This window comes from Lathamus discolor, chromosome 3 (genome assembly GCF_037157495.1).
Source record: "Lathamus discolor isolate bLatDis1 chromosome 3, bLatDis1.hap1, whole genome shotgun sequence".
NCBI lineage: Eukaryota > Metazoa > Chordata > Aves > Psittaciformes > Psittacidae > Lathamus > Lathamus discolor.
Window position 1 is genome coordinate 83,891,870 of NC_088886.1, and position 24,506 is coordinate 83,916,375.

Below are 24,506 nucleotides of genomic sequence, written 5' to 3' on the forward strand. Positions count from 1 at the left end.
TCCTGTGTTTGCTGTGTCAGTCAGGTATATATGTCAGATGTAATATGAGTGAGTTCACAATAGAGGCTGCTGCCCTAAGGCTGTTGCAAGGTGGAGAGGGATGGAGGTGCTAGTATACATGGTCATGTGAAGGTACAGCATGACATGACTTTAGGTAGTCTGTGGGGCTGTGGGTGAATGAACGCTGAGGGTGAGCCAGCTTTTATCAAGCAATAGATTACTTGTAATGTTAAACTCTTAATCTAAGCATGAGGTGAAAGGAACCTGCAAGTAACTATTAAGCTGCAAGGGGAGCTTGCAGCTTCTGTTTGTCACATTGATCATCTATTAAGTATATGTTTTCAAACTGGGCAACTACAGACAAGCTCAGGTTTTGAAAATGGTGGCATGTGAAGGGTCTATGAGTGCTGCCGTTCAGAGACTTGTGATTGTTTGTGTCCTGTCAGCTCTCTGTTGCTTTTTGTTGGTGTGTGAAAACTGCCTGGTTTGCATTCTGTTTGTGGCAGTAGGTCTGGACCATTCTCAGGGAATGCGATACTGAGTTAGCTTCAGACTTTGGATTATTGCACTGTATAAGCGCTTGGGCTATTGCAATTGTTTTCTCACTGTACAATCCCTTTGTACAGCAAAGGAACTAACTAAAGGCACAACGATCTAATGGCCTGTAGAGAAAACAAGCTTTTTGTAGCCAGCCAGCCAGCCTGCATGAAAGATCAAGATCTAGCAAGCTAAACAAGGATGGTAGATGGAGCTTCATCGTCTTTCCCATATGTAAAGTGATACATCTCTTATTTTCTTTTGTTGCTGGGAGTACACTGCTATCAGCATTGATTCCTCAAAACACTTTAAACTGTTCTAGACTTCAGACTTCTAGGTTTTGAAAGGCAGGCTCTTTTGTTTCCTTCACCAAGCAAAATAAATCTTATGGCTGAGAACTTCAGTCTGAGAACATCAGTCTAAGAACTTCATTGGAGTGTGAGAGCAAGATGGCTTTTGAAGCTGCACTTTTAGACCAAAGTGAGGAGGCTGTTCCCTTTCTGGACATTCCTATGGTGTCTGCTTGAAGCTTAGCACATTTGTTTTCAGATTGAGAGAAGTGTGGTCTGAGTCAATGGTGAAAGCAAACTTTTAACTCTTAGTTCAGTCTTTGCTCATGTCTCCTTTGTTTGTTTTGTTTCTTCACAGAAATAAGTACAATTTTCTTGTCGTCTTAGAACTCTTTGATAGAACAAGAATGAGAGAATATTCTTGTCTTTACCACCCATCAAGCTGTTGCTAAATTGGTGACTAAACACTTAGATGAGTAATGTTGCTGCTTCTGGTGTGGGCGTGTACATCCTAATTATATGGGCACACCAGTGTAACCTGTCATTTTCTTTCTCTCCGCCTATCTCCCTCTTCTCTCTTCTTTCAGAGTATTTGAATCCTGAGAACGGAGGGCAGCAGATGTTCTCCATAAGTGATGCTTTTATTAAAGGTAAGGAGAAGCTTAAAATGTTGCTGTTGTGCGGTTTTAATATAATGATGGAAGCTCCTCAATACCCCTTTAGTAGGGTGTTAAGCCTTTAGAAATATTTACTTGACAGTAAATCTGAACTTATTTGTGACAAAACTGATAGATAAGCTATACTGTAACTTTTTTGAAGGCACTTTCAAGCTTAAGGTTCTTTCACTTCTCGGGTTTCTCCATTCAAAAGCACTTGAAAAGCTTTTACTTGTTTGGGTTTTTTTTTTTTTTGGTTTTTTTTTTGAGTGAGTCTAAGTGCCAGGTCTGTTCACAACTTTCCCACCCACAAACTTATGTAACCGATCTTTAACTTTGTGTGCAAGCAAATGAAGATTTGATTATGATTAGTTGCTGTGCTTCCACAGAATAGCTTAAAGCTTCATTTCTTAAATCTTTCTGGGTTTCTTGTCATCAGTATCACCACCACCATTGCTACTTCTGAAATGTACTTCTGAAATTACCATTAGATGCAGTTGTGAGTTTTAAAACCCATGCGCCCTCTAGTATTTGTGACCAGGTGAATTTATGGGAGTTTTTTTGTCCCAGTTAATGGTATTGATTTTGGTGAGCTTGTAAGAGGAGGAAGTAAGGGGAAAACCCAAGTGTCTGTGCAGCCAGAAAACAAAGTTTTTGATGCTTAGGTTTTAACTAAGCTTTTGCAGGAGAAAGGAAAAGGGATGTAACTTCTGTTAATCTTCTGCACTGCTAATTTTGGGTATGGAACATCTGGAAGAAGTTAACTGTTGCTTTTTAAGTCCTTTTTTTCCATTCATCCTTCTCAGATTACTATTTAATGAGGATTTTGCAGTTGGATCATGCACTCTTGAGAAGTTTTAAGCTTGAACTCTGAAGGCTTACTACTTGCCGATGAAAATTTTTTACACTACTAGTGTATGTGACTTATAATCAGCCATTATGAGAATGGGGAACTTCCCTCTGTAATATCATAATACCTGTATGGGAAACAATCTAGTAATTCTTTCAAAGCACATAAATCTCTGCTGAAAGAGCCTCCAATCCTGGTACTGCAAACCAGAGAAGTTTTGAGGAGTTACTACAGAAGATAGTGATTGAAAGTGGAAGGCCTGCTCTAAGTGAGGACTGTTTTATGCTGTTGAAACCCACTTTCTGTTTCCAAAGTAGAAATGGCTATAGTTCATGCTGACATTTAAGATTTAGAAATAAATGTATTCAGTGGATATAGCCTTCATTGGCATCTTTTTTGTTGTAGCAGAGATACACCTATGCATATGATGGTTATGTGGATGGACATGAGAAAATGTGCTGAGGTCTTTTGAAAAGCTTTTGCCACTTTCTTGGCAGAAGATCCTTGAGAATTCTGTAATATTACGTACTGTGACATAGTTGCCAGCAGCCTTGTTCATCTAGGCTCTGTCTGCACCTGAGCAGCAAGGAGGTGGTGAACCTAAACGTTCAGAAGTGTGACATATGAATTAGTAGCTTAGCATTTCTTTAAAATCTGTCTGGGAGGTGTGTTAAACAAGGCCTCTGGAAAGATATTTTTGATACCTGTGCTGCAGCATGAATGAAATAACTAGATCTTTTAATGCCACTTATATGTAGATATCTTCAAATCAGCTGCTTTTTGTCAGTCAGATCGGTGCCTTGGACCAATGCTGTAATTCTGAAAGGTATTATGGTTACGTATTGTGAATGTACATAATATTTTGAATTTGTTGCTTATTTATAGGCAAAACTGGGATATAAGGTTCAGTTTTTAAAATCTTGTCTTAAACTTGGTAACAGCTCAATTCTGGAAAACTGATCTATACTGGCAGTACAAGAATTTTAGTAGCTCACTTTGCCTTTGTACACTCACCACTTTCATACTCAATACTGTTTGCATCATCATATTACCATGACATCTAGCTCAAACTCAGTAATTCAAGAGGCTTAGGCTTATGTCTTAGTAAAGTCTTCCCATTTCAAACTAGCCTTTCTGAAAGATACAGGCATTCAGTTGTGACCTTATATTAATAAGGTTTATTTGTCTTTTGCAGAGTCATTGTTCAACAGGAGGGTGGAGGAGAAGTCCAAAGAACTCTTTTTCACACCCCTAGGCTGGCATCACAGCAATCTTGATCTGCTGAGGGAAGAGAATGGGGAGAAACAAGCTATGGAAAGGCTGCTGTAAGAAATACGTAGAAAAAGGAGTTTGCATATATTGACTAACAATTCCTGAAGCCACTCTGTTCCAGCAGCTTTCAGTGGGACTTAATTTACAGTGGGAAAAAACAAGGATTTAATTTGAATTGTGGAAACCACATTTTTTATAGTGTATTTTGGTTGCTTATTTCCCTGTGATTTTTATATATTGAAGTGCAGGACCAGAGTTGACTGTAGAACATTATAGGCAACTCTTCCTTTGGAGACTTTCTGCACTCTAAATGTTAAGAAATTTACTTTTGAAATGCAACTTCAACTGATCCCTGTTACATGTATTTTTCTCATGAGACATCTATTTGTTCTCAGGTCTGCTAATCACAACCACATGATGGCACTGCTTCAGCAGCTTCTGTACAATGAGTCCCTGTCACTGTCCTGGAGGGATATCATTGTACCTGTGGTCTGCCAGGTAGTTCAAACTGTACGGCCTGATGTCAAGAACAGAGATGATGACATGGATATCCGCCAGTTTGTTCATATCAAAAAAGTAAGTATCCAACAGGGGATGTAGGGAAATGAAAGGGTGCAGCTGCTGGCAGCACCCGTTGTTTGAAGTGTCCCCTTCAGATTGCCCCCAGCATGTGTAGTGGTGTAATTGGCCAATGCAGCCTTTCAGTAAGGTGGCATTGTAGAAGAAGTTGCATAGAAGGAACTTTGCATACTGAGAAAGGAGCTTCAGTGCCCTGGAGCTGTTCTCTTCTTTTGGGCTGCAGAAGGTAGCAAAGAGCAACATTTTTTTTTAATGACTTGCTTCCTTTTTTGGTTTCTGCTTGTTTTGTGCTTGGATTGGACATGTACTGAGTGCTGGGTAAGTAGCTTGCAGAACTCTGTGTAGCAATCTGTTACTCTGTAACTATCCATTATGGAGGGTTGAACTCCTCCCATGTGAAGCACACAGACTTTCCTCAAGAGGAAAAGTTAATTGCTGTGGGATAGTGCATCTGGTTCTGCCAGATATCGCAGTGTTGACATCGGTGAACTGTAAAGCTGGAGTTGTGGCGTGCAGAGTTTCTTCTGAGAGGCTGATGTGAAACTGACATCCAAGGAGCTAGTATGACTGAGGATCAAAGCCTCAGCCTTGTTTTTCTTTGACAAAATTCACCTCGGGAGGCCTTTTGTATTTGGAAGCAGTGTAAGATACAAGGAGAACCTCATAGTCCTTGTGGCATCTCTACAGACAGCATCAGTAGTTGCTCTCTCTCCTGAATCTCCAGTTCAAAGAGCAGATGTTCAGAGGTGAAAGCTCTTTGTAGCTGTCTGCTGTTTTCATATGCTGATAACAGAAATATACTCATGTACATGTTATTCAGAAACCCGTTTCATGTTGTTCATTACTCCTGTGATTGGTTGTAACTGTAGGCACACTAGTCAAGTGTTCGATGTGTTCAGATAGTAGGTGGAAGTTTGGTTTTTCTCTCCTTTGTGTTTTCCTTACCTTCTTTCCTTGCCTTACAACTTGTTTGATGTCAGTGGAAATGGCATGTGCAAGGGGGTATGCTCCTGATGGCCTATAGAAGCTAGGTTCGCTTACCTTCCAGAATGTACCTGGTTTAACAAATATGCATTTGTTGGGAGGGACATAGAGATCCTGGAACTTAATGCATGTTTTCGTGTGGTCCTTAGTTTGCCAGACTTTTAAAGAAAAGATTTGTGTGTCCAGTATGACTGTATCTGATGTTTCATCTGATAGCTAATGGTGTAGCTAAAGTTTGCACATCAGCTACAATGGGTATTCTACGTATTAGGTTTACTGCATTAGAAGTTATGGGAGTGTATGACACTTGTAAAATGTTCTTTGCTTTATTAGATTCCTGGTGGAAAGAAATTTGACTCCATGGTGGTGAATGGATTTGTTTGCACTAAGAATGTTGCACACAAAAAGGTAACGTAGGCTTGACTAATCAAGTGCTGGCTAATAGTTTGTGCTGAAGAAGCAAATGCGCTGTGACTTCCTTTTTGGGTCGTGTTTTTTTCTGTCACCAGTCAGGAGGATTGCAAGCTTTCTCTAGTTTGAGTCCCTAAACCAGAATAGCTTTTAAAGCATTACTTTTCCAAGCTGTTTTCTTTTAGCCCAGAGATTTGGGGTGTGGGGAAGAGTTTCTCATGCACATATAGGAAAAACATCCTTTCTTACCCCTACAGCCTCACAAGGCATCTAATAATTACCCAAAGTTTTAGCCAGAAAAAGGCTTTTGTAATTCTACCTTATCACAATATAGTAAAGCGAGCCTTTAAATAAAGAGGAGGTCAAGATAGAATTGATCTGGATGGAGGCTCCAAAGTGTATCAAAACTTTGGGTTTCTTGGAGGTGACTGTAGAAACTTCTAATATTGCACTGTTACTGGTCAGTAGCTGTGAAATATTGAAACTGGGTATAATATCTTCATAAGAAGGAAGAATGTATAGTTGGGATAGCTGAGACACTTTTGGGAGTTTGGGTTTACCATGGGAAGTCTGTCTTCTTGTGTACACTGTATCTTCCAGATGATTGTATTTTTGTTGTAACAATTTCTGTGTCTTCTTTTCAGATGAACTCTTGCTTGAAAAATCCCAAAATTCTTCTGCTGAAGTGCTCAATTGAGTACCTGTATCGGGAAGAAACAAAGTTTACCTGCATAGACCCCATAGTACTTCAGGTGAGAGCATGCTGTTGTTCTTGGTTAAAACAAAATATGATGATCGGTGTACATCTGATTGGGTTTTTTTTCAGTGTGTAAGGTGGAGTTGAGTGAGATTGCATAGGAAAGAGAAAAATCTCATCTAGCAGCTAGCTAAGAAAACTGCTGCAGGAAGTACAGTACAAGCTGGTGGTCTTCTAACTTAACAAAAACCGTCAGCACGTGTTCTGAGTGATCTTCTGATCCTCACAATTAAATGCAGCATTTTAAAAAATGTGGGTTTTTTTTAATGATACCCTGTATAAGGAACATATAGTTCCTTATTACAGAAGGTCAGAGCTAGGTATGGTTTAGTGTGTGAAGAAATAGTAGAAAATTTAGGGTTAAGTTGCTCCCATGTTATTTCTTGTCAGGCTTGAAAAAAATGGAACAACCACCAATCTGAAAAAGTGACGAACTACAAAGAGTCACTTGAAAACAGGTGCTCAACCCCTGTGAGCAGGGAGGTGCTTCAAATATGAAAGAACTGAAATGGATAGAACTTTTCTTAAACACGCTGCATTCCTGTCTGAGAATCTGTCTTCAGGTGTTTGTCAGGATACTCATAACAAGTGTATTGGGTGCCCTACTGGGCTTGAGCCATGAAGTTTTTTTCTGTATTTGATTATTTCTTTAGCATGCATTTAAACCCACTTTTGTTTGTTGATTAATGGAGAGGATTACAGGTATGGAAAGCTTTAGCAATAGAACTTGTCTCTGCTCTCTGCCTAGTGAACTGGTTTTCTAGTAAAAGTTTCAGCTGAGACCTGTCCTTTATCTGGATGGGATAGAAGTAGCTTCTAAATACCTTCTAAATATTGGTCTGATTATTTCAGCATCTACTTTAGAATGCAATCTGCATTAAGGTCTTACAGGACAGAAAATAGTACAGAAATACTACTTAAATTGAAAAGATTAGCTTCTAGCAAAGGCTGTATCTTTGCAACCTTAACATGAATATTTGTGTTCTGAGGAAATGACAAACTGCTTTTGTGGTATCTCTTGCACAGACCTTCTAAAACCTGACTGACGTGAGCGGCATTAACACAATAGAGGCTTGGGAAGTTGTATCCTCCTCGGTATAGGCTTTTAGTTCAGATGGAGTTAAAGCTCTGCTTTCTCTTTCTGTGCATAGAAATAGAAGTGTGGAGGGGATAGTGAGATGAAGCCAGAAGGTGGGCATGATTAGAGGAGCAGTTTTTCAGTGCACAGTGTTTTGCATCCCACTCCAGAAGCATTGTGCCCAAATACAGATTTAGGGACTGAAGGGTCTGTGTATAGACTAGTAGAGGTGTAGAACACCGGCATACTCTTAGTGAATGGTAGTGGCAGAGTGCCAGCACTTAACATTAGCATGTATCTAAAGATGGAAAGCATAATACTGCAAAAGCTTTGGTTCAGGATGCTCTAATTCTAGCAGCTTTCAAACATGAAGACTTCTTCTGTGTAAGGATATAAGGTTCATGAATCTGTGTGGATTCTGCTGCAAGTCTCTTACTTCAGACTGTCATCAGACTACATCCTTATGTGCAATTAGTGCATATAACAAATTACTGATAAACTGGGTATTGTGCTATGGGGATGATGAAATGTGCACAATGGGCAACTGATAGTGGTTTCTGGATAGCTGTTTTCCCTGGTTTTATAGGAAAGGTCTGTATAAATGAGAGAGAAAGTAATGTTAAGATGGATTTGTTGTAGTTAATTGCTGTTCTTAACATACTTTGTTCCTGTCTGCAGGAAAGGGAGTTCTTGAAGAACTATGTACAGCGGATAGTTGATGTCAGGCCTAATTTGGTCCTTGTTGAGAAGACTGTGTCCCGAATTGCTCAGGACATGCTTTTAGAGCATGGTATCACTCTGGTCATCAATGTCAAGCCGGTGAGTGTTTCCTGTCAAAGTCATACTGGGTCTTGTAGATCTCTTTGCTTTCTCCAGGGAGCTTGCTACAAGGAGAAGTTAAAGAGTTGTCTTATTTTTGACTCTAACCAAACTTGAGCTCTCTTTTAATGGTACTTCTCTCCCAAAAAGACAGGACGGGCAAACCCTGGCTTGGTTCTAGGTAACTCTAGCACCTATCTGTAGCAAAACCTGCATGGGTCCACAGTGATAGCCAGAAAGCCTCTCTGTCCTTGTGGGACAGGGTATAGATAGCCAAACAGAGCAGCTGTGGGAGTTGGCTGAGCTTCTGATAGCCAGCACTGTGGTGACTACGCTTATATCTCCTGGAACTCTTTTCACTTGAATAGATCCAGATATCTCCAAGGAAGGGCACAATCTTACCTCTCACCAAAAATATTTACTGCTTTTCTAAGATTCTTGTATATTGTAGGTGTGTGTTTGTGTGACTGGGTTTAACCCAGAGTTTGCATCTCAGTGAGAGGTTTCCTTGGTCACACTGGCTTGCTTGTTTGTTTTTTAAGAGCAGCCTAAAGGTGCCAGTGCCCTCTTTGCACTGCAGATTCTTACTGTTCTTTCAATTTTTTACAGCAAGTGTTAGACCGGGTGAGTCGAATGACCCAGGGAGACTTAGTAATGTCAATGGATCAACTGTTGACCAAACCACGTTTGGGAACCTGTCATAAATTTTATATGCAAGTTTTCCAGTTGCCCAATGGTGAGTAAACTTGATGTGTCTTAGCTTGTGTTTGTGAAAGGGTAAATGTTTTGCTTCCCTTAACTGGATCTAAAGTGTTGGGTGCCTTGTGTGATCAAAGTGTTATCTTATCCTTCCTCCTCATCTTTCTTTACTTTGTTATGTCTTGGAACTACAGTGAACTGGCTGTGGACATGAAAGTATGATCTAACTAAGATGAGACACACTAGGTTTTAATTAGGATGAAGATACTACAGAATGGAAAATTCAGTCTGTCTGGGCACCTGTTCAGTTGCTTAACCATCCTCACCATAAGGAATTTTTCCACGTAGAAACAGAGCCAGTACAGCCTGGGTTGGAAGGGACCTCAAAATATCACCAGATCCTACTTTAACATATCCAATCAAAATTTGTCTCATTGCAATTTGTGCATGCTGCCCCAAGTCCAGTCATTGTGCACCTTTGAGAAATCATGTTCCTCTTCCTCTGTAACTTCTTTTTGGGAGTGGAAGTCTGTGAAGGAAGAAATGCTGCTTGACAGGTTCCCAGTGGTGCTAGCACACGTAGATGCTGTTCATGCAAGTCTTCGTGGAGGTGTAGTCTTTGTATCTCTTCTCCTTCCACTTCCCGATGCCACCTTCCAGCCTTTAAATTGCACTCAAAATCATGTAGGCTTTTGACTTGTAATGATGAGCGAATGTGTGTGGGAGGACAGTGGTTTTTTGCCTCACTGCTGCAGAGTCTACAGTGATCTTAGAATAGGCTGTTTAGGCCAACATGTTCCACGTGGCCTTCACTTGGACTTTTTGATGATCTGTTTTACAAGACAGGAGAAGTTCTATAGCAAATGCTTGTTTTGCTTGCAAAAATGTTATTTTAGCACACAGATGTGATTTCTGCAGCTGTATTGTACTACCAATGTTACTTGCTCTTAGTCTGTTAGTCTTTTCAGTGTGTGAGATAGCTAAGAGCAGATTAACTGTAGTTCTCATCCTAACTCCTATGTTGGTTTTGTTTTATTTTCTTCTAGATCAGACAAAAACCCTGATGTTCTTTGAAGGGTGTCCCCAGCACCTGGGTTGCACTATCAAGTTGTGTGGTGCCGCAGAGTACGAGCTGGCCCGTGTGAAAGAGATTCTGATTTTCATGGTCTGTGTGGCTTACCATTCCCAGCTGGAAATTTCTTTCCTTATGGATGAGTTTGCCATGCCACCTACTCTGACCAGAAACACCTCCTTTCACTCCCTTATTGAGGAGCCAGGAGATGAAAATGAACAACAGAACCTTTTCAATGGTGAAGATGTCAGCACAGCAGTCAGAGACATTGAACTATCCTCTGAAAAACTGCCTGTAATCTCTGAGTCCGTGTCCTCTGATGAGGTCAGCTTGCTTGAACAAAGAGGTTTATTTGAGAGAGATGACCAAGAGAACAGTCAACTGGAAATGGTGTCTTCAAAACAGCAAGAGCACCACAGATTGGAGTCACAATTTCCAGTGTTCAACTCTGTACCTCCTGCAATACCTGAAACATCCCTGTTGCCCCTCCATGGCATGGACCAGCACTTGGTCACTCTGGATAGCCAGACTCTAGAGTCTTTTCAACAGGCAGATGACCTGCAGGAGTCCAAGAGTCAGATGAGAGTCTTCAGAGATCCTCTCCAGGATGATACTGGTTTATATGTCACGGAGGAAGTAACTTCTTCTGAAGATCGTCTTAAGACTTATTCTGCAGCATTTAAGCAGGAGTTGAAAGATGTAATTCTCTGTATTTCTCCTGTACTGACGTTCCGTGAACCATTTCTTTTGACTGAAAAAGGCATGAGATGCCCTGCCCGGGATTACTTCCCTGAGCAAGTTTATTGGTCTCCACTTCTTAATAAGGAATACAAAGAGCTGGAGAGCAGAAGGAAGAGACAGTTGTTGCGGGATCTCTCTGGACTACAAGGGATGAATGGGAGTATTCAAGCCAAGGCTGTCCAAGTCTTACCTTCTCACGAGTTGGTCAATACGAGAATAGCAGAACATCTAGGTGATAGCCAGAGCTTGGCCAGAATGCTGGCTGACTATCGGGCCAGAGGAGGGAGGATACTACAGAAAAATGGAGATCCTTTTGCCCAAAGTAGGGAGGTGTCTAGTGTCGCTACTGGAAAAACTGGCTGCAGGAATGAAGAGGATGAAAAGGGACTGGCTCAGAGTGAATCGTCATGGTCTCATAAGGTAAGATTCAAAGCTATGCTACTGAAAAACCCAGGTTATGTCAGTGTTGTGTGGTATCACAGAAGGCATTAAACGTTAAACCAGAATTGGGGTTGGTGATTAGGTTTGGTGGTTTTTTTGGGTTTTTTTGTTTTGTTTTGTTTTTTATTATTTGTATGGGTGTTTTTAGCTTTGGTTTTGTTTGTTTGTGTGTTGCTTTTGTTTTTTGACTGAGTTGAAACTGCATTTTAGCTTGTAACACTCTGGGCACTTAAGCCTGTATGAGCAGGGAGGGTAGGGGTATAAGAAAGCAGAACAAGAGACTGACTGCAGAATTTCCCTGAAAAGGGAAGAGGTTGTGAGACTGTACTTCCTGAGAAATGCACAAAGTCAGCCCAGAATCAGTGTATGACAGGGCCTGTTCAGCTCAGCTGTACATGAAAATGAGTTCATGAAGGGGGAGCAAATGTAAAGTAGTTTCTGAAACTGAGCTTTCTTGCTGCTTGTATTGCTGATTTCTAAAAGCATAATATTTCCATCTTCAGAGGGCTTAATGTCATGGAAAAGGCAGTAAGCTGTAATTACAGTGAAGTATTTGATTGTAAAAGTTTGAGTGATCTGAGGAAATGGGAGAATCTTGTAATGGAGGGGAGGAATCTCCTTTGAAAATTCAAAGGAAGGGAATATGTGATTGTAATCAAAATATTAAGAGTTTTGGGGAATCTGCTATTGCAAGTAACCAACTTGTATCTGAAGAAAAGGATCTTGGGACTTTCCTGAACTGGAAGCTGTTCAGGAAAATAGTCTATGAACAACAGTAGCAGAACTGATACCTTCAAATAGTCAAACATCTGCTCCCCAAGCCAGTCAGCCCTCAAGCTCATGAGCAGAAGTCACTATTTAATTAATGGTGCTTAAATGTAAATCTGTGTAGCTTCACAGGCCATAATCTTACAAACTGTAAGACTAGCTCGTGCTCTGGGTCAGACTGGTTGATGCTGTTTTAAATTTATTCAGTGATCAAGGAGAAGTATTTGGTAACTTCATAGTTCTGTAGGGTGTGGAAGGGGAAACAGCTCCATTCCAGCAGCAATGGTAAATCTCTTCAGAGAGGACAGCAAGTTGGAAGTCCTTCTATAGCCTGAATGAGTAGTTGAGGCAGAGTTTTGATTGCAAGGTGTCCTAAACCGTACAGTGCTTCAGAGTCTCTGGATGTTTGTCTGGGCTTTTGTTGTTTTACATTTCTCTTGGCTTCCTTTCCACAGAAACACATGTGCATTGCTTTCATTAGACATATCATTTATGCTGTTTTAAAACTGCAGTTAGCAGTTATGCATGGTACAAGTCTGCCTAAAGCTCAGAGAAGGTTAATCAGTACAAAAGGAGCAAGCAGAGATTAATCTTTAAATAAAATTACTGGAATAGGATTTTGTTATGAGGAGTTGTGTGTAGATGGAGGTATCTGTAACCAGTAAATGAGTTTTTCCTCTCTCTACCAGGTGGATTGCCTGAGTCCAGTAAATCATCAGAGGCTCTGTGTTCTCTTCAGTAGCTCTTCTGCTCAGTCCAGCAATGCTCCAAGTGCCTGTGTTAGCCCCTGGTATGAAAACTGCTTCTTTACAGCCTGTATAGTTGCTATCTTTTTTATCTAAGTCAAGGTCAATGCTTGCTTCATAGGAGTATTTCTTTGAGGACTTCTTGGTAGATTGTGCCCATCCTGCGACAGGAACTGTTGCCAGAAGAATTTGGTCTTACCTAGCTGGGTGGATCCAGAGCATGGATCCTTTGTAATCCCTAAGGCATGAATGATAAAGCCAAGCCTAAAACCTAATAGTTTAGTTGATCCTTTCACTGCAGAGTAATGTATGTGTGGGGAGGGCACTGCATGCAGTTTTGTGGGGAAATGTTGGTGTATATAAACACAGAAGAATGTCCAAGCCCAAAAGTAAGCCCTAAGAGAATCTCAGAATACTTCTAGGTTGTATTATTTGAGAGTGCCATTTGAATATATAGCTATATTTCTCATTTTATTGTCAGCAGCATGAGGAACTTTAAGTGTTTCTAGCTTAGGGGGCTGTAATTTGTTAATTGTGTGCAACTTGTGACACACTTCTAGCTCTACTAGACAGGACAAGCCTTAAGTGTTTCATCATCTAGCTCACCTGAAAATATAGAGATGGTGCTCTCACAGGGAAAGGTCTAGAAGTGCTGTAAAAGCTTAGGAATTAACCAAAGAATGTGGTGATAAGCTCACTAAACAGCAACAATAAGAGGATGTAAATTACTAGAGATGTCTGAATTGTGACACCTAAACTGATATACATTTTAAGTGGCTTGGTCACCTCAGGTTCTAAGAAAATAGAAGTTGCTATTACCTCTTCTAGAAGAATAAGGCTTTCTTAAGGCTGTTTTTATCTTCTTGTAGTGTTCAAGGCTTCAAGCTCTCTAGGTTTCTGTGCCTAGATATTGTTATGCATGATCTTAAAAAGTGCAGTTGAATTCTATTTGACTTTTAAATGTCAAGTTGAAAGTTGTTCTAGTAGCACTTCTGATTTCCTTATTAGCAAACCTAACAGCAGAGATCTAGGAAGGGTAGTCAGGAGGGGGGAAAAAAACAGTTCCTGAATGTATACAGGGCTGAAAACAAGCCAGCAGTGGGTATTGATCTGCGTGCCTAATGGCTGTTGCACAGCTAACAGTGACAGCATCCATCCTCTAAAGCTTTCTGTTCTCTGCTTTAGGATTGTGACCATGGAGTTCTATGGGAAAAATGACCTGACACTAGGGATTTTTTTGGAGCGCTACTGTTTCAGGTGAGGAGGAACTTACTCTAAATCTCATTCCAAACAAAAAAAAAAAAGCTTTTGGTAGCTCTATAGCTGACCTGCCACCCTCTTCATAGAATGTACTTCCTGTGCACTTAGGATAATAGCAGAGCTGGTTATATCCTAGTAAAGCTTACTACTTAAATCTGTTGTTCCCTTTGCTTTATTATCATGCTGTAGTGAAATAGGAACTGTATTTAAGAATTTACTTACTCGTGCTCACTACTTAAAAGCAGTTACATCTACTGCTTTCCCACTTGGGCTCTGTCCTTCTTATTTACTCTAATGAGAAGTGGAACAGATAATGAAACAAGACTTAAAAGTTCATAAAGACAGATTTGTTCATTTAACACATTCTTGTAGCCATCAGGACTCTTAAGGGCCTAGCTAAGAGTCTGAGTGTGTATTCCAAACAGCTATTTATCAAGACAAGCAACTGTACTGATGACTGTCTTCTGAGGTTCCTACTTGAGCTTTCATACGAGTTCTGGAAAAGACCCTACTCCTTTTAGAGTTATCTGAACATCTCGGAGTAAGGCTTTGTCGTATCTGCAAGGTGGCTAGTGTAAATGCTTCAGAACACTTTTAGCCCTGTTGAAGTACTGTGTAACTTAGTTCATCTGACAGAGGTGCAAGTTGTTATGTTTCAGTAATAATCAGTACTGCCAGAACCCTCTACAGAGTCTCAGCAGGCTGTAAAGCTGCATAGGCAACCTATGGCTTCTCAGAAGACAAGGTTACTCTCTTCTCTGCATTGGCCACTTGCTGTTGCAAAATGCTCTTAATGTTCAGCCTTCTCTGGAGGAGCAGGTATTTCTCCTTGTGCTGATCAGTGAGGAGAAGCAGCTCAGCTGCCACTTCTAAATTCTTATTTCCCTCTGCTGACTAGCAGTGTGATAACATGAATACTTCTCAATTGCCATAGTTTTGGTAATTAAAATTTATTTATTTATTTATTTTTATTTATTTATTTCGTATGAGCGAGGAGGCTTTATTTTTTTTTTCAGTCTTTTTCTGTTTTTGAAGAATTCCCTGTTTCACTTTGGTACCTGAACAATTAAGCTTTTATTTTTCTGTTGTAACACTCTCTTTCCTGACTTAAAAGAAACCCATCCAAAGAAAAGTCATGAGTTTTTACTGTTGAAAGAGGTTATATGGCATTATTTTGCTCACCTCTTCCTTCAGGAAGCTGAAGCATTGCTAGCTTGAGGGCTTTTTGGTGCACCTTAGACCTCAGTAGCCTTTGCTGTGGTAGACTGCCAAAGTTATCTTCTAATTTGGTGCCAGGCCCTTCCAGGTTATTGATCCATACTTTGTGGAGTACAGGAAGTATGTTGGTAGAAAGTGATTTGTTATAAAAAGATTGTGATAGCAACTTGTATCCAGTCACTTCTTTTTAGACCTATATGGTCATTGTTGGCAAGGGAATTTCCCTACATGCTGTTTCTAAATGAGCACAACTCACTGTAGAAACAGCCCTCACTAAGGCTTAGCAAACTTCTACACTAAAGGTAAACAGTATTGTGATACTGAAAGGCATATTGGATATGTTGAATCTGTTCTATAGCAGCGCCTAACATGTGATTATTCTTTCCATTTACCTCTGTAAGGCCTTCCTACCAATGCCCCAGCATGTTCTGTGAAACACCAATGGTGCACCACATTCGTCGCTTTGTTCACGGGCAAGGCTGTGTGCAAATTGTGTTAAAGGAGCTGGACTCCCCAGTCCCTGGATACCAGCATACCATTCTTACTTACTCCTGGTGTAGACTGTGTAAGCAGGTAAGGATGTGGACTTAAGAATCATACCAGTTTACTATTCCTGTTGTGTCTGGCTTTGTATGTAAAGGCAGTATTTTTAAGAAAGTGCTCATCCCTGTATCTATTGCTAAACTAGCAAAAAGCCTGTTGCTGATGCAGGTATTCTCTTGTACCTAAAAGTTCCTCTTGTAGAGAGGGCTGTTGAGGGTGAAACATCTTGTGTGAGGTAGTCATGTGGGAAAGTGTCAAACATGGCTCTAAGAGGATAGGTTTAAATGGAATTGATGTATTGCTAGAAATCAATTTCTGACACATGCGGAAAATGGAGTTGTCTCTTAGAGGTGGCGAGTGTGGTCCCTTTCCCTGCAGTGAATCAGTGTGAGCATCAAAAGAATGGGGAAGGGCAGACACTGAAGACCTACTGGCTTAGTAATTGGCTAAACCCACTTGGTATTCTTTGGTCTGGTATGGAATGGGCAGTCTTGCGTTGCGTCAATGTGATGTCTAGACTTCCTTTAGTAGTCATTAGAAAGTAAGTAAAATCTTCGTTAGGGGAATGAAGTTGCTTTAAAAAAACACAAGATAGTAAGACTGTGTATTATCTGAAACTTGTTCTATAATTTAGCTAAGTAAACATTGCTAACTGGATACTCATCTCTAGCCAAACATTCCAAAACTTAAAAGCCTTCAAAGAGAGAAGGATAAGACTTAATGAAAAAAGATTCATGCGGTGCTTGAAATGCAAAACATCTCAATTACCCATGTGGATGACTCAGTTCACCTACTTATGCTGTCTTAAACATAGGTGTTGGATTTAAAGATACCTGGGGGAAGTTAATGTAATTACTGAAGGCAAGTGCTACACTGCTGTGTATACACCTGTTCTATAACCTTTTATTTCTGTGTGCTCATGTAAACACTAATATGTTTGTGGCTATTAAGTATATATAAAGTAGTGGCTATTCTAAGCTTGCAAGCACTGCTGAAGTTGAAATAAACTGCAGAGTGTTTGTAGCTGAGGAATCACCAGGGAAAAAGCATATGTTGAAACCACTGCTGCTGACTGGATTGCTGGAAATTGTCCCTATGCAGAGAAATAGCATATCAGATATAAGCTGTCAAGGATATGTTTGGACTCCCCCAACTTAATGCCTGTCCTCATCTCAACCAGCAGATGTTGTTTATCTGATTTATTTTAACTATGTGTTTGCCTTAGCTTTGCATACATGCTCTCTTTTGTTGTTGTTTAGTATGTTTCAGGGTTCCAGGTGCTTCTGGTAGTAGGAATACTAGATTGCTGCCTATGTTAGCTTGTCCTTAATCTTGGTTGAAGGATGAAATTAAGACACTTGGCTTTCAATTTTTCAGGTGACACCAGTTGTTCCCCTTTCCAACGATTCTTGGTCTATGTCATTTGCAAAGTACCTTGAGCTGAGATTCTATGGGCACCAGTACACTCGAAGGGCCAATGCAGAGCCTTGTGGTCATTCCATTCACCATGACTATCACCAGTATTTTTCCTATAATCAGATGGTGGCATCTTTCAGGTGAGGTCCACTGCTAAAAACTTCCTTCTCTCTCTCTCTTTCTCTCTCTCCCTCTCTCTGTCTGTCTGTCTGTCTCTCTCTCTAATACTATATGAAGCATGTAGCTCTAGTAAGGGTTCATTAAGTCTGTCCTTCAATTTGAGTATGGCATGGGAGAGCATAACTGCAGTATAACCACAAGTGCAGGGTTGGGTGCTGGCTTCCAGAGGCCATTCTGGGTCCGTCGCTGTCCCGGATAGGGTGGGCAATGTTATTAACTTCATGATGCAGAAGGAAAACACTTTTTCTGTGTCTAATCTCAAACTTTCAGAATTTCGTTTTTTCAATTTGATCTGTTACAGTTTTTGCCTAGGAGATAAATGAACAGGGTGTTACTGCTCCTAAAAGTAATGAAAATTCTGGCCATTGACAGTTCCCCCCTTCATACAAGGACCACAAAATGCAATATGGTATAGAATTAGTACTATGGGGGGAGTGTCTTGTTAACAGGCGTTGTATTGTCTTCTCAGCTACTCTGCAATCCGGTTGCTTGAAGTGTGTGTCCCGCTCCCCAAGATCTACATCAAACGGCAGGCTCCGTTAAAGGTTACTATTTTGCAGGATCTCAAAGATTTTTCTCAAAAGTAAGCTTTGTTTTTAATGCCTTCCTCAGCTTATTTGTATTTTGGGCATTTTATAAGTAGAACACAAAGCTATTTTTGCTAGTATAGATAAGACTTGCTAAATATCCATTATTTAATGGACAAGTGATGGTTTAAAACACATTTATGTGTTTTTACTTCTAAGGGACAGGTGGTATTGGAATCTTATGAATTACCTTTACCTGCTATACTAATGGATTCTTTTAGACTTTTTGTGTAAATTCAGGGTGACAGCCTGCAGTGCGGACTGACATATATTGTCTTTTGTATTCTTAAATGCTAACCTTAAAAAAACTTTGGACTTTCATTAAAGAATGTTGAAGATATTTCAAGTAGTCACACCTTAACTCTTTGCATCCCTGTTGACAGGGTGTCACAAGTATATCTTGCTGTTGATGATCGCCTTGCTTCTCTGAAAACAGATACTTTCAGCAAAACAAGGGAAGAGAAGATGGAAGACCTCTTTGCCCAAAAGGAGGTAATAAACTACTTTTGTATTGGCAGATCATAGGCTGCAAAGTGTGTGGAGAAGCCACTCGAATCTAGTGTTAACTCTGGGAACAGCACACTGATAGTTTTTCTTATGGCAGATGGAAGAGGGTGAGTTTCGAAACTGGACTGAGAAAATCCAAGCAAGGCTGCTTTCATCATCATTAGACACACCTCAACAGCTGCAGTCTGTTTTTGAGTCTCTGATAGCTAAAAAACAAGGACTTTGTGAGATGCTGCAAGCCTGGAATAATAGGTAAGAGGGGATGGAATCATGAGCAACACTGATACTGTGTTGGTTATAGGAGGGAAGAGGTTCTTTTGTACTTCCTTTCCCTGCAGTGCAGTTGCTGTCGCTACACATTCTGTGTAGCTTGTGCTGAATGTCCTCTGCTGGTTAAGACTAGACAGCTGGTCGATTGGAGCAGAAAATCATTTGAAGCTAGATAAAAGTATTGTGTTGTAGAGCTCCACTTGAGAGGAGAAAATGTCGTTTGAATAAAGGAGGAAGAAGGGAGTGTGGGAAAGTAATTGGTTGGGTGAAATTATTCCAGAGGTGAAGAAAATATTCTGTCTTTGGCCATTTGATACATAGCTTTGGCATATGTTAACAACCATCTGAATTTGCAGTACAGACCTGTCAAGTCATGCTTGGCTGTATTCTAGTATGGGGAAAGTTCATAACTTGTGCCTTTCACTGCTAATACCCTGTAACTTCTCTTTTGATTACCTTTTTGGTTTGTCTTTTGTGTTGCTTTTTTTGTGGTGGTTGTTTTTTGTTGGTTTGGTTTTTTTGGGGTGTTTGGTTTTGTGTATTTCATTTTAATTATTTATTTATTTAGATTGCAGGATCTCTTCCAACAAGAGAAAGGGAGAAAACGTCCATCAGTGCCACCCAGCCCTGGGAGACTGAGACAAGGTGAAGAAAGCAAGGTATGAGTAGCAGACTGGAAGCTACTTAAACATTTGTTTTTTGGGGGCAGCGGCATAGTCTTAAGACTGGCTTCAGTTCACTTTAATAGTTAGTAAACTTATTCTGGTACATAATGTAGTTTTCAGCTGTGAAAGCTTGAATTGTGCGTTGGTATATCTATCTCTTCCTGAAGATGTGAACCAAGAGCTATGTTATACAGGTGATGTCTAAGTACAAATAGGATTTGATAATTTTATATGGTGTTTGTGTAGTGTTAATATGAATACTGGCAGTGGAGAGCTGCACTCATTGTCAAGCATATTCCTAGATACCAATGAAGTCACCTCTAGAGACCCTAGCAGTTACCCATCAGGCTTATCCTTTGTGAAAAAGGAAAGGCATAAATACCAGGCGAGGCAGAGCAAAGAACACAGGAAGGACTGATAATGAATCTGCAGATTCATTATCTGTTGTGTGATGTGTCCCATGGGAATTGGCTGTAGTGATATATAAATTATTTTGGCCTGCTGCCTCAGGAGCTCTAAGTGTACAGCTGCCAACATGCTGAGTGCCCACCCTTTGAGGTGCTGCTCTTCTGAGGAAAATGTCCAGAATGCAAGGCAGTAAAATGCAAACACCAGAACGACTGAACTTCCAATAGTTCTAATGTTAGCAAGATGCACTAAGAAAGCCCATGAGGCCCTGGACTTGCTCTGCTGCATGCATATGTGTTCTTTCCACTTAATATTTGTTAGATGCTAAAACACACTTAATATTGATCTAGCAACAGGTAGGTTTATATAGAGGAGGAGTGTAATCTTGCAGTGGTAGCAGTGCTAAGCATCTTGGTGTGCTGTTGCTGTTTCGTGTGGTAGCTGACATAGTGACAGTGCAGCGGCTGAGAAGAGTGGGTGGGAGTGCTCTGTTGTGGTATATCTGCTTTTGTAAGTGTTCCACAGAGAAAGGGATACCAGCTGTAAAGAGTTTGGCATCAACTCTGGTATTTTGTTATTCTGCCTAGATCAGTAGCATGGATGCTTCTCCACGCAATGCTTCTCCAGCACTGCAAAATGGAGAGAAAGGTATGTTGTTTGTTTGTTTGTCTGTTCTTAAGCTACCAGAAGCAGTTTGGTGTAACCGTTTCCCTGACATAACATGGGAGACTTTATCAAATTTGATAGTTTATCAAGAAACAGTGAATCCCCATTGTCTCAGATGGGAATAAGCCAATTTCTATCTTACTGTTAGGAACGGTGAAGTCTGCTTCTAATATGAAGTTGAATGGCTAATGAAACTGAACCAACCAGCAAGGGTTTTCCTTTGAACTTGAGTTTAATAACTTTCAGAAGCTTTCTACATAACTCAGTATCTACATGGAGTTTGGGAAATGCCTTTTGCCTCTTCTGTGAAGTGGTTATGGGTGCTGAAATCTCTTACCTGTGAGGCATACTGGAAGTTTGTGGGAGCTGAAGGTGGCACATATGTGTCTTCTGGAGGTTATGTGTGGCATTAATCAGCTTGCCCGCCCCTTTGCTCTGGGTGGCCTTACTCGCTTTCTAAGTAAAAACTTCCTAAAACTAGCCACTGGTTATGTCTTGGCCTGGGAGCAAGAAATAAAACTTCTGACAGCCATGTAAAGTGCTTTCTTCTGTCCTTATTCTCTCAGAGGATCGTTTCCTGACTACTTTATCAAGTCAGAGCTCCACAGGCTCCACCCATCTTCAGCTGCCCACCTCTCCAGAGGTTGTATCAGAGCATGTAACTGGTTCCAGCGCACTGTCTGAACAGGATACAACAAGCAGCTCGGAAGGTATAGTTCAGTTGCAGTCTTGTATTCTTTCTCTTGCTTTTCTGCCACAAGTATATGAGATCTGTTTAAGAAATGTCTAATCTGGAAACTCTCTGGTCTGCAGCCTTCCTCCTGAGTTTACAGCTGGGAGTTTGATATTGTAATGCAGACTTAGTTTATCTCTGTTCCAGATGTGTTTGATGGATACTCACTGGGATCTACAGACAGCCAAGTGAAGGAGAAGTCTACTATGAAAGCTATCTTGGCTAACTTTTTGCCTGGAAACAGCTATAACCCCATTCCATTTCCCTTGTAAGTACTGCATAATATATAGGATGTATGAAATTAGCAGTCTGGTCAAATTGCAGACAGAGCTGTGCATGCTTCCTTTGTTCAGTATGTAATTTAAGTCATTATACTTGGGTTTGCCTCTGAAATAAGCTATAGAGGTTCTTGAAGGTAAGAGGTTTTCTGTGTCCCTTCTTGTGTCCCTAGGTGTTTGTACGTTACTTGGTTTTCTTATTAATGATCCACCCTTGTGTATATACATTATCAGTTTCTCTTCCTCCTAGCAGGCATGCCTTCTCAAAACTCTAATGGGAGGGGAAGGGGGAGAAAGGTGCCTTCTTAACTTCATTGCTGCAAAGAGGGACCAGAAATGTCCTTCCTTAGCAAACACTTAGTAAAGCCACATGTCTGCCTCTTGTTTTTGCTTCCAGACCTTTTTCGAGATGCCAATTGGCATTTTTTTGTGTGTAGGTCAGGTTCAATGGCTATGTTTGCCCTCAAGTCTTCCTCCCATATGAAAATGACAGGCTGGAAGATCTTTCAGCTACTTGGTCTGCATGCTTTGTGGTGTTTCTTGTTTGACATGATCCTAACATTTGGCAGCTGGAGTTTAACTTCTGAATCCTAGCCCCAGGGTATTAGCAGAGGTCACAGGCCAGTGAGGTAAAAGTTTAATGACTGGACCCTACACATAAGTAAAAGAAAATCTAACAGAAACCCAGGCAGCTTTGGGGAATTTTCTGTGCTAAACTGCTTCTTTAGAAAAGAGTCCAGGTTTGTCCCCTAACTTGAGCCTGTGGGCTATGCTGCAGGGCAATCAGAATAAACTTGGGCAGGATTTGGTGCCATTGGAAACAATGGCCGCTAAACAGAAATAGACTCTTAATCTAACTTGGAGCTAGTCTTCCGGTGTAAGCAGCTTGCTTGAAGTGCTTACTTCCCTAACACACTACCATTTAGATTTAACCACATAGCTATGGGTATGTCGTGGAAAGCTGATATATGGGGAGCCTTGGTTCTGTGCTGAGACCTGCAGCTTGGGCCTGGGAGTGCAGTGATGAGACCTGGTTTTTGACCAAAACTTAACCTTTTCTTTCCACAAACTTCTGTGATTTACTGACAGTCTGCCTATGTCATTTTCATTTAGTGACCCAGATAAGCACTACCTAATGTATGAACATGAACGTGTACCTATTGCAGTCTGCGAGAAAGAACCAAGCTCCATCATAGCTTTTGCTCTCAGGTACTGGTGTGATTTTTCTGTTCATCTGACTCATGTGGTACTTTTGCCCAGAAAAGCTGCAAGGAATATTTAAATCCTACTGCTAGGAAACAGGCATGACAGAATTTCTTCACTCAGCTGTATTGAGAGTTTTGCCCAGAGCTGGAGTTCTCTCCTTTTACTACTTAGGTATGGAAAGTAGGTTTTCCAACTTGCAACTGGATTTTAGGCTATTCTTGCCAAACCCTAGTACACAAAAATGAATTAGTTGTGTAGTGTTCCCTGTAATGTGGTATTGTTAGAGAACAAAGTGCAACTCAATTTTGCTTGCCTTTTCTGCCTGGAGTAAGTGCAATTAAGCTAGGAACCAACAGTCAAGTATTCATACTGAAGTCCTATACCTTGTCTGTCTTTGGTTATAGCAGCTCTTACTACTACTCAGTTCTCTGAACCAGCTACTTCAGCAAGTCTTAGGTTTTGTGTGCCACAAGCAGCAGACCTTTAAAAAAAGCACGTTCTTAAATTGTGGGAGAGAGAAAAAGAAGGGGGATTTTTTTGTGCAGTATGATGTAAAGCAGCTTCTGTTCTAAGGGAACAAAGTTCCAATTGTAAGAAAAGATCGAGAGGGTTTTTCTACTATGTTCTTTTTTGTTTCCTGTGGTTGACTCTGAATCTTTGAGCTAGTGTTATAGTCTTCCAGAAAACAGCTGACGGAGGTGATGGTATTATTTATTGCTATTAATTATTATTTGTTTTAATTATTATTATTAATTTTCCTTTCCCCTTCAGTTGCAAGGAGTACAGAAATGCCCTGGATGAGTTGTCCAAAGCATCTCTGAAGAACAGTACTGAAGAAGGACTACCATCAAACAGGTTTCATGCAGGAATTACAGTACCTAGGGAGAAGGCACAGTGATTGTAGTGAATAAGCCAAAACTGGGATGGGGAAGGGCCCTCAAAATATGCCTTTATTAGGATCCGTGTTTTCTGATGGAATCTAACTCATTCCATGTAACCACCACGTACTTGCAGTCCCTGGGTTTCCATTTCATGTCAGGGACAGTGTTGGCTCCATCACCTGATCTCTTGAATGTGTGCATGGTAGGGATTACTTGACCTGCTTACCTTACCTGTGGTGATGGATGCTGTTGCTATGGAGCCATGAGAGGATTCTCCTCAGGGAAGTGGAGGAGGACAACTTTGGAGAGCTGGAATTACAGCTTTAAATTCCTTGTGTTAGGCATGGAGGAGAAATAAATGTACAGGATGAAAGCAATAGTGTCTCAGTTGGCAGTGTTTGGGCTGATAGCTTGTTCTTTTCTTTCTCTTTTCAGTATGTCAGACAGCAAACCAAAGAGCAGTAGTCCTGTCCGCCTGCCGGAGGCTAACATGGGTACTTCAAATCGCAATGCAGAACCAGAACAGCGTAAGACCATTTTGTCAAAATCACATCTATGACACTAATCTCAGTGTAGATTTGAGTCTGCTTAACCTGGGTTCTATCTCGTAGAACCCAGAAAGTTGTTAAAACAAAGAAAATGCATTCTGAGTTGAAATTGTGACTAGCATTAGAGTTGACTTGATGTAGAACATGGTGTGTGTGTGTGTGTGTGTGTTTTGAAGCCTGTGCCCATAATGGCTTTCTTTGATTCTTATGAGATCCAGCTATCATTCCCTGATTTGATATGTTATGACCATGGTTTGTTCTTGAGTCTGGCCTGTTCAGTGGGATATGATACCCATTATATGTTCTGACCTCTTTTGGCACTGTCTTCTTTAAAAAGATGTCAGTTAAAATATTTTGAAATGGAGAAATGAGGTTCATACTATGTTAAAGCCACTCACATTTGGTCTGTGTTTTCAAATGACTCAGTGTTCCAGAATGCT

The 24,506-nt window shown here is 40.6% G+C and overlaps 1 protein-coding gene across 3 annotated transcripts in view; it reads left to right on the plus strand.

Annotated features, from left to right (window-relative positions):
- PIKFYVE (phosphoinositide kinase, FYVE-type zinc finger containing) overlaps nt 1–24,506 on the plus strand; it is a 63,167-nt gene that overhangs the window by 29,037 nt on the left and 9,624 nt on the right. For all 3 annotated transcript variants that reach the window (XM_065670168.1, XM_065670167.1, XM_065670169.1), the window contains exons 13-34: nt 1,415–1,477; nt 3,529–3,658; nt 4,001–4,181; nt 5,502–5,576; nt 6,224–6,331; nt 8,093–8,233; nt 8,843–8,969; nt 9,979–11,165; nt 12,644–12,744; nt 13,886–13,957; nt 15,580–15,751; nt 17,099–17,277; nt 17,787–17,900; nt 18,288–18,396; nt 18,509–18,663; nt 19,250–19,340; nt 20,342–20,402; nt 20,987–21,130; nt 21,301–21,421; nt 22,545–22,640; nt 23,409–23,492; nt 23,954–24,045. In XM_065670168.1, coding sequence (XP_065526240.1) covers nt 1,415–1,477; nt 3,529–3,658; nt 4,001–4,181; nt 5,502–5,576; nt 6,224–6,331; nt 8,093–8,233; nt 8,843–8,969; nt 9,979–11,165; nt 12,644–12,744; nt 13,886–13,957; nt 15,580–15,751; nt 17,099–17,277; nt 17,787–17,900; nt 18,288–18,396; nt 18,509–18,663; nt 19,250–19,340; nt 20,342–20,402; nt 20,987–21,130; nt 21,301–21,421; nt 22,545–22,640; nt 23,409–23,492; nt 23,954–24,045 — 3,603 coding nt within the window. The remainder of the gene's footprint in view (nt 1–1,414; nt 1,478–3,528; nt 3,659–4,000; nt 4,182–5,501; nt 5,577–6,223; nt 6,332–8,092; nt 8,234–8,842; nt 8,970–9,978; nt 11,166–12,643; nt 12,745–13,885; nt 13,958–15,579; nt 15,752–17,098; nt 17,278–17,786; nt 17,901–18,287; nt 18,397–18,508; nt 18,664–19,249; nt 19,341–20,341; nt 20,403–20,986; nt 21,131–21,300; nt 21,422–22,544; nt 22,641–23,408; nt 23,493–23,953; nt 24,046–24,506) is intronic.